Source organism: Dipodomys merriami, unplaced genomic scaffold, assembly GCF_024711535.1.
Source record: "Dipodomys merriami isolate MVZ:Mamm:240054 unplaced genomic scaffold, mDipMer1.0.p SCAF_11, whole genome shotgun sequence".
Classification (NCBI taxonomy): Eukaryota; Metazoa; Chordata; class Mammalia; order Rodentia; family Heteromyidae; genus Dipodomys; species Dipodomys merriami.
Window position 1 is genome coordinate 49669631 of NW_027202382.1, and position 9082 is coordinate 49678712.

The window sequence follows — 9082 nt, forward strand, 5'->3', positions numbered from 1 at the left end:
ATTTTCTGGAGGTTAATTGGAGAGTCTCACAGACTTTCCTGCTGGGGCTGGCTTTGAACTACAAGATTTCAGTGAGCCACTGGGGCCTGCTTGGGACGGCTTTTTGACATTCTGATAGTATTGGTTATTTGGGCATAAATGTCTGTCACAATGTATCATGTTTATCAGAATTTATCATGATGCTACATTTATTGTGTGCTAATTATGCATATCTTAGGAATGTGAACGATAAACCTAAGGGTTTTCCCCCAACCTCAATTAAGATGAAAGAACCTTTTCCTTTCAATTCAGAGCCTCCAGCGAGCTAGGCAGATACTCAAGTTTGGGGCCTGCTCTGGCTGTCCTGAAGGACATGATCTGTGTCCTGCTCTGTGGGCAGCGTGGCCTGTCCCAGACTGTCCACAGGGAGCACCTGCATGCCCTGGCGGCCACCTTTGCCTTTTGGGGCCCCGGAATATCTCCTTCCAGCTCCATACGTGCCAAGTGCAGAGCCAGAGGCCACTCTGTGTCCACATGTCCTCCATGTCCTCTGAATGCTGCCCATGGCCTCTGCGGGCATCTGGCCCTCACTGGGCCCAGCCCCCTTCTGCAGTTCACAGCGCTAGCCACCACCCGCTGGCCCTTTTCAAGTCGCCCCAGGCTGAGGCAGCTCTGCGTTGAGATCCTGGCGAGCATGTGCGTCTGGCCCCACGGCCCTGAGCCCAGCTCCTGGGCCTTGCTCTCCCAGTCCAAGGCCCCTGTCGTCCCCCAGTCCCGCTCACAGGCGCCCGTCCGCCGCCGCCCGGCCCGGCGCAGACTCTCCCTTACAGCGGTGCCCAAAGTCCGCAGCCAGGGCAGGCGGGAGAGGGGTGCCGGGCAGGGAGGGCGCAGCGGGGCGCGAGCGCGCCGGGCGGCCACAGGGGGGCAGCAGCGCCGCGCCGCTCTCCGCTGGGGACCCGGAGGGACCCCGAGGATGGGAGCCGGGATCCAGGCTGGGATGTCGGGCTGGGTCCCCCACCGCGGGGCCGGAGCGGTCCGCTCTTCACCGTCCCTGCCTCTCTGCCAACCTCATTTGCACCACCTCCCACCCCCACCCCGTGCGCACCCCGCCTCCCACCCCCACCCCGTGCGCACCCCGCCTCCCACCCCCACCCCGTGCGCACCCCGCCTCCCACCCCCACCCCGTGCCCACCGCCTCCCACCCCCACCCCGTGCCCACCGCCTCCCACCCCCACCCCGTGCGCACCCCGCCTCCCACCCCCACCCCGTGCGCACCCCGCCTCCCACCCCCACCCCGTGCCCACCGCCTCCCACCCCCACCCCGTGCCCACCGCCTCCCACCCCCACCCCGTGCGCACCCCGCCTCCCACCCCCACCCCGTGCGCACCCCGCCTCCCACCCCCACCCCGTGCGCACCCCGCCTCCCACCCCCACCCCGTGCGCACCCCGCCTCCCACCCCCACCCCGTGCCCACCGCCTCCCACCCCCACCCCGTGCCCACCGCCTCCCACCCCCACCCCGTGCCCACCGCCTCCCACCCCCACCCCGTGCCCACCGCCTCCCACCCCCACCCCGTGCGCACCCCGCCTCCCACCCCCACCCCCTGCGCACCCCGCCTCCCACCCCCACCCCGTGCCCACCGCCTCCCACCCCCACCCCGTGCCCACCGCCTCCCACCCCCACCCCGTGCGCACCCCGCCTCCCACCCCCACCCCGTGCGCACCCCGCCTCCCACCCCCACCCCGTGCCCACCGCCTCCCACCCCCACCCCGTGCCCACCGCCTCCCACCCCCACCCCGTGCGCACCCCGCCTCCCACCCCCACCCCGTGCGCACCCCGCCTCCCACCCCCACCCCGTGCCCACCGCCTCCCACCCCCACCCCGTGCCCACCGCCTCCCACCCCCACCCCGTGCCCACCGCCTCCCACCCCCACCCCGTGCGCACCCCGCCTCCCACCCCCACCCCGTGCGCACCCCGCCTCCCACCCCCACCCCGTGCGCACCCCTTCCTGCCCCTCCATGTGTGTGCTCCCTTCCTGCGTCCGCTGTCTCTCTATAGTCCGTCCAGTGCACCTTCTCTTCCCGGGCTGTGTCCCACCCTCCTTTCCTGGCTGGCCAGCCGCTTCTGTGCACCTCTCCTGGACTCACCGCAGCACCCCCTCCCAGTGCAGGCTGGGCAGCAATGACGCAGAGGACCCAGAGTGCCTGGCCTCACCTGGTCCCTCCTGTCTGAGCGGTGTCTCAGTCACCTGCTCCGCCCCCGCCTGCTCTGCTCCACTCCCACCTGACACCCCCCCCCCCGCACTGGACACCCCCATCTCTGCACTGGACACACCCACCCCTCTCTGCACCGTCCCCTGGCTGGGCAGGCACTTGCAGGTCTGGCGGCCAGGACCCGAGTCACCTGCACAGGCCACCTGTCCAACTCTAGGTGGCCAGGAGACCGGCCTGTACGGCGGACTCCTCTGTCCCTGCTGCCATTGGCATCTCGCGAGTGGAGGCTGGGAAGGACAGCGTGCCCAGGCCGCAATCGAGGGCCGAGGGCAGCAGACAGCCACTTGGTTCTGGTCCTGCTCAGAGGACGCCGGTCCCGCCCCACAAACAGCCTGGCTCTCAGCCCGCCCTGGCCACCTTGTCTCTGAGCTGCTCTCCGGGAGCACTGCCCCTGGCTCTGGGCGCTCCCGGTGGGGCCTTCCCCCTCTGCAGGGCGAGGAGACCTTGGCTTTGGAGTGAGCCCTGCGGGGTGAAGACCTCTGTGTGCTCTGTCTCCACCTGCCAGGGAGACACCAGGCCGCCTGCTCCCCGGTGGCTGCAGGGGAGAAGACTGCGTAGGGAGCCAGTGAGGGCTCTCTCCAAATGTGTTCCCCAGGAGAGAGCTCCAGGATCCCCGGGGCCCCTGACCTGCTCCTTGGAAGGAGAGTATCAGTCCCCCCACAGGTGAGAGAACGTCAGCCCCCCCCCACACACAGGTGAGAGGACGTCAGCCCCCCACACACACAGGTGAGAGGGCGTCAGCCCCCCCCCCACACAGGTGAGAGGACGTCAGCCCCCCACACACAGGTGAGAGGACGTCAGCCCCCCCCCCACACAGGTGAGAGGACGTCAGCCCCCCCCCCACACAGGTGAGAGGACGTCAGCCCCCCACACACAGGTGAGAGGGCGTCAGCCCCCCCCCACACAGGTGAGAGGGCGTCAGCCCCCCCCACACACAGGTGAGAGGACGTCAGCCCCCCACACACAGGTGAGAGGACGTCAGCCCCCCACACACAAGTGAGAGGACGTCAGCCCCCCCACACACAGGTGAGAGGACGTCAGCCCCCCACACACAGGTGAGAGGACGTCAGCCCCCCCCACACACAGGTGAGAGGACGTCAGCCCCCCACACACAGGTGAGAGGACGTCAGCCCCCCACACACATAGGTGAGAGAACGTCAGCCCCCCCACACACAGGTGAGAGGACGTCAGCCCCCCACACACACAGGTGAGAGGACGTCAGCCCCCACACACACACAGGTGAGAGGACGTCAGCCCCCCCCACATACAGGTGAGAGGACGTCAGCCCCCCACACACAGGTGAGAGAACGTCAGCCCCCCCCACAGGTGAGAGGACGTCAGCCCCCCCCACACACAGGTGAGAGGACGTCAGCCCCCCACACACAGGTGAGAGGACGTCAGGCCCCCACACACACAGGTGAGAGAACGTCAGCCCCCCCACACACAGGTGAGAGGACGTCAGCCCCCCCCACACAGGTGAGAGGACGTCAGCCCCCCACACACACAGGTGAGAGGACGTCAGCCCCCCACACACACAGGTTGAGAGGACGTCAGCTCCCCCCACACAGGTGAGAGGACGTCAGCCCCCCACACACACAGGTGAGAGGACATCAGACCCCACACAGGTGAGAGGACGTCAGCCCGCCGCCCCCTCGGTAAATGGCTTCTTCCTGAGCCCGTCACCTCCTGGCAGTGGTCAGGAGAAAGGTGATGGCTGCTGGGTGCAGTTGCATGGCCTCAGAATTGCCCAGGTCTGGTCACAGACATGTCCCGGATCTTGTGGCAGCTCCTGTGACACCTGGCTGGCAGCCTCCAGCTGGCCCCGGTGGTCTCTGCTAAGGTCTGCTTAGGATGGGCGGTGGGCACCGGCCTTCAGTCTCTGGCATAGTACGCATCCCTCTTCACCTGGGTAGTGGCAGGGCCGGCAGGCCTGCTCAGGAGCGGTGGCCTCACAGCCTGAGGCGGCTCGGCCTGCCTGCCCCTTCTCTGATCTCCTTGCCAATCGCTAGTTCAGGATGTGCCCTGCAAACCCGTGCCCCCAGCAGGTGGCCTCTGCTTCCCTCCCCCGCCCCAGAAAAGGGGTCCTGCAGTAGACTGAGCCTCACGCAGGCCGGGCGGGTCAGGGGCTCTGCCTTGCCTGCAGGGTTTTTCCTGTTCAGGGTGAGCACTGTGACGTCCCGATCTAAGCCACAGGACTGCAGCCGGTGAGGGGAGCATGGCCAGTTCCCTCCAGGGCTGGGAAGGGGAAGGGCTCCCGCAGGTCTTCCCACGAGAGGACCAAAGGGGCTGTGTGTCTGTCTGCTCGGGGGCCCTCCGGTGCCGACACAGGCTGCCCGACCCGGTCCCCTGGCATCCCACAGTCCTGTCCGTGGCCAGCCTGGATGTGGCCGTGGAACAGGCCAGGCCCTCTGTCACGAGGTGGACAGGAGCCCAGCCTGGTGCAGGTAGCGCCGCCGCAGAAGGGGTCTCTGAAGAGGGTTTCTCTCTACGACGTTTGCCGAGACCAAGAATGAGCGAACTGCTTTTAATACAAAAAGACCAATGAAAAATTTATTTATAAATTTTTCACGCTGGGCTACAAGTCTCTACCGTCCGCTCCGGACCGAGGCCCGGGCGCGGGACGTTTAACGTTCACTAGCACAGCTAAGCGGCGGCGGCGGGCCGCGCCCACGGCCCCCGCGGGGCCACCGGGGCTCCCCCGTGTCCTCCGGCCGGCGCCCACCTGCGAACGCAGGCGCTCCCCATTTTTGCACGCAGGGTCAGCGGCGCCTCCATGAAGGGGAAACCTCATTTAAATGTGAATAATTCAGCCTCCCTTAGTTCCCAGGATCAAAACAAGAAAGGGTGTGGGGTTGCATAGAAAACGGAGCCACGGAAACCAGGAAGGGGTGCGTCCGGGCCGGGCCCGCGCCGCCCCGCCCGCCCCGCGCGGCCCGCGAGGCGCAGGCTTCCAGGTGCTTTATCCAAATATAAATAGGGCGCAGGCGCGGCGCGGTCCGTCCCCGCGGGTCCGCGCTCCGAGGCCGGGCGCGCTCACCGTTCCAACCGTCACACGCTGGGACGCTCCGCCGTGGAGATCCGGTCGCCTTTCACCGACCTCGCCGGGGAGGGCCGGCCGGCCTGGCGCGGGGCGGGGCGGGGGGCCGGGAGCACCGCCGGCCCGGCGGAGTTTTCGGTGCCACCGAGACGGGGTAGGCTCAAGTTCCTGGGCGCAGAGCCGCGCGCGCCCCGCGCCCGCCCGCCGCGCCCGGGAGGGGCCCGGGCCCCGGGGCCGCGGCGCCTCCGCTCGAGCGCCGGCCGCGGGCAGGCGGAAGCCGGGGCGCCCGCCGCCGGGCCGCGCGCCGGTGGCCGTCCGGAGAAAGCGGAGGATCCGGTATCTCGGGATTCCGAACTCGCGGCGGCCGGACTCGGATTTCAAAAGCGGCCGGGCTCGCCCCGCCCCGCCCCGCGCGCGGCGGCCGGAGGGCGGGGGCCGTGGGAAGGCGCCGGGGCCGGGCCGGGCCGGGCGCGGGGAGGCGGCGGGGCCCGCCGCGCTCCGGGCCCCCGGGGCGCGCGCCGAGGTAGTTGGCGGGAAGGGCGGGCGTCACCGGCCGCCGGCCGCGTACTTGGCCTTGGTGATGAGATAGAGCACGATGTCCTGGTGGCCGCCGAACGCGGCGATGTGCAGCGCGCTCCAGCCGTCGCGGTTGGCCAGGCGGATGTCGGCGCCGAACTTGACCAGCAGCTTCACCAGCTCCAGGTTGCCGTCGATGACCGACTGGTGCAGCGCCGTCTGGCCCTCGGGCCCGAAGGAGTTCACGTTGAACTCGCAGCTGGTCATGTTCTGCAGCAGCGACTGCAGCTCCGCCGTGTTGCCTCTGCGCACGGCCTCCTGGAAGACGCGCTGCGTCGGCGGCGCCGAGCAGGTGGACAGCTCGGCCTGGCTCATGCTGCGGCCGGCCCGGGGCTCAGAGCGGGGCCCCGGCGGGCTCGGCGCGCGCCCGGGCGCATGGGGGGCGCCGCGCCCCCGGGCCCCGCACGCCGGCCCGGCGCGCTGCGGGCGTGAGGGGCCAGGAGCCTCCGCCCGGGGGCCCCCGCCGCATTCAGCCACGCCCGGGCGGGCGGACGAAGGGGCCGGGAGCAGCCGGAGCCCGCGCCGCGCCGCGCCGCGCCCGCAGTCCCTGAGGGCTCGGCCTGCGCTCCCACGCGGTCCCCACGCGCGTCCCCAGCGTCGCCGTTCTGGGTCGCCCGCCGCGCCCGGGCGCCTTTTAGCGTCCGTATATTTGCATAACAATGGACTCCCGTGACGCGCGCGCCCCGGAGCCCGCCATTGGGTTGCGCCCGGGCAGGGGCGGGGCCTCTGGCGTCTGGGGGCGTCACAGCAGGCGTCTGGGGGCGGGGCCTCGTGCGTCCAGGGCGGGGCCTCGGCGGCAGGGGCGTGCCCGTGCGTGTGGGGCGTGTCCCAGGGCGTCTTGGGGGCGGGGCCTCGCGGACGCGCGCTCCGCGGCGCTGGTCCCGGGCTGTGCCGGGCGGCATCGCCGGGCGGCTCCTTGGCTCCCCGCTCCGCGCCGCCGGGGCCGCTCGCTCGGGGCCGCCGGCTCCGTCCGCCGTCGCCGGCCCACAGCCTTTCTGGCCGTCCAGGGAATCCGGAGTCCCGGGGCGGCCAGCCCGGCCCGTCAGGCCCGGCCCGCGCCGCTCGCAGCGCGGCGTCCGCGCGCACCGCGAGCGTGGTCGCGGGCCGGGCCTCCCCGCGGGCGCCGGGAGGGCGGCCGCCCGACCCGCCCTGGCCAGACGAGCCCGGGGCTCGCCGTGGGGAGCGGTCACGGACCACTCGCCGCTGCCTTGGCGGCCCGGCCGACCCCCGCGGGCGGGAGTCCGTGGAGGCGGGAACGCCTGGTTTCTAGACGCGAACCGTCGGGCCGGGAATTAAGGAGGAGGGGTCTCCGGACCCCCGAGCGGGGCCCGCACGCCGGGGCCTGGCTCCTTCCGGAGCCGGGCTGGGGATCCGTGCGGGCGCCCCGGGCCCCTGCTGCGGACGCCCTGCGGGCCGTGCGGGGCCGTGCGGGAGCTCCTTCCCGGACCAGGGCCTGGCAGGTGGCGGCCACAAAGCCCCGCCCCGCCGCCCGCCGGCCCGTGCGGGGCAGCCCCGCCTGGCGGGCCTCCCGGGCCCCTCGGACCGCACTGGTCTTCTGGGATTCGGGGTGCGTCTAACCCCGAGCCCACGCGCGCTCCAGAGCGCTGGGCCCAGGGCTGGCCCTGCTGGGGCTCCGGTGGGGACGCAGCCCGCGGCCGGCCTGGGCAAGACGCGCAGCCCCAGCAAAGCCTGGGAGAAAAGTGCGGCTCCCACCGCAGCAGGCGGCAGACAAAGGGGCCTGTGTGAACCAAGTGTGGGAACCCAGGCGGCCATGGGCCGTGAAATCGGCGGCCGTCCCCGCCAGCCCTGGGCGGGGTGGTCTGGCTGATGTGGCAGTTCTGCCCTAGTGGGAGCCTACACCGAGGTCACCGTGCCGGGTCAGGGGCCAGGGGTCACACCGACGTGGCCGGGATGCCCCCACCGTCCAGCTAGGACGGGGCCGCACCGGCTCCCCCGGGCCGCGCAGTCCGCGGCTCCGGCTCCCGGAGACCCGCGGGGGCGACTGTCTCCAAGTTGCTGGGCTCACAGTGTCTTCCTGGACACTGCCAAATTTGAGGTTGGGGAGTGGGGGCTTTGGGGCCCTGGCTCCCAGCAAGCACCACCCAAATGTTTACAGAGGGACACGAACAAAAGGTGGACATTTGTTCCAGATGCTGCTGGGGAAAGGGGACTGGAGGGTGTGCGCTTGGGGCCAGCCAGGCTGCCGGAGGACCCAGCGTCTCTGCATCTTCCTGTCTGTGACCCTTGCCTGGACCTAGGGAGACTCGCAGGCTGGACTCTGCCAGTCACCTCCTCCCTATTCTGAGGGCGCGCTGCCCACCCGCCGCCATCCCCAGAAGGCCACAATGAGGGCTCTTCTCTCTCTAGGCCCCCGCCCCTACCCTTCCTTCTTAGGGCAGCAACTGGCCGAGGTGGGGCAATTCTCGTGAAGGGGCAGAGTGGGGAGCATTCTGGGACCTGGCCGGGGGCTGTCTGGGTGGAGCAGTGGAAGCAATCTAGAAGGGCCGAGGAAGGACAGTGCAGACGGGACAGCTGGCCAGAGCGGGGCGGAGCTCGCGGCCACCTTAAAGGACTGAGCAGGGGAGGGCGGCCGCGGGCAGGGAGGAGGGGCTTCCAGCTAATTCATTAAAATGTGTCGGGGAGCGTGGGAAAGAGGAGAGTGTTTCTTCCCAGCAGCCCAGACACCTGGTAGAGGGGCTGAGCAAGAAGAGGAATCAAATAACAAACACTGGGCCCCGCCAGCACAGGCCAGAGCAGAGGAAGGAGCCCGGCGGGGACTGCGGCAGACAATCTCTGTGAGGAGGCCGCTGCCGGCTGGCCGCTAGCGTGGCCGGCACCGCAGGCCCTGGCTGCCTGGTCAGCGAGGTGACCATCCTCAGCCCAGGACACTGGCTTTTGCTGGCACCCCTCCCCCTGAGGCTGATCCCAGACCACACTGGGGTCCAGACAGGGCAGGGAGCCCCAGCCCTGACCTCTGCCCTCTCCAAGCCCTGTTCTCCCTGTCTGGGAGTGGAACCTGCAGCTTGCCGGGGCCGAGTGTCAGGCTGCAGCCGCCAGGGCACCACTGCTCTGGTGTGGTTGGGGGCTGCAGGGAGGGTGGCAGAGGGAGGCTTGGTGTTGCCTGAGGTCCTTGCTCCTGAACTGGGGCTTGTAGGTGCTCCCAGAATGGGGCCTGCTCCCCCACGAGCCCGGCCGCAGTGGGCACCCCCTGAGAGC

The 9082-nt window shown here is 70.2% G+C and overlaps 1 protein-coding gene across 1 annotated transcript; it reads right to left on the reverse strand.

Moving 5' to 3' along the window:
* Positions 1–4775: 4775 nt before the first annotated feature.
* Positions 4776–6537, reverse strand: Nrarp (NOTCH regulated ankyrin repeat protein). The gene has a single exon (XM_070007061.1). It carries the CDS (start codon positions 6179–6181, stop codon positions 5837–5839), a length of 345 nt encoding a protein of 114 aa, XP_069863162.1. The 5' UTR covers positions 6182–6537; the 3' UTR covers positions 4776–5836.
* Between the last annotated feature and the right edge of the window lie 2545 nt (positions 6538–9082).

Bases quoted from the DNA above. Each gene is read 5' to 3' on its own strand.
- Nrarp (XM_070007061.1), bottom strand. From the start codon at position 6,181: ATGAGCCAGGCCGAGCTGTCCACCTGCTCGGCGCCGCCGACGCAGCGC.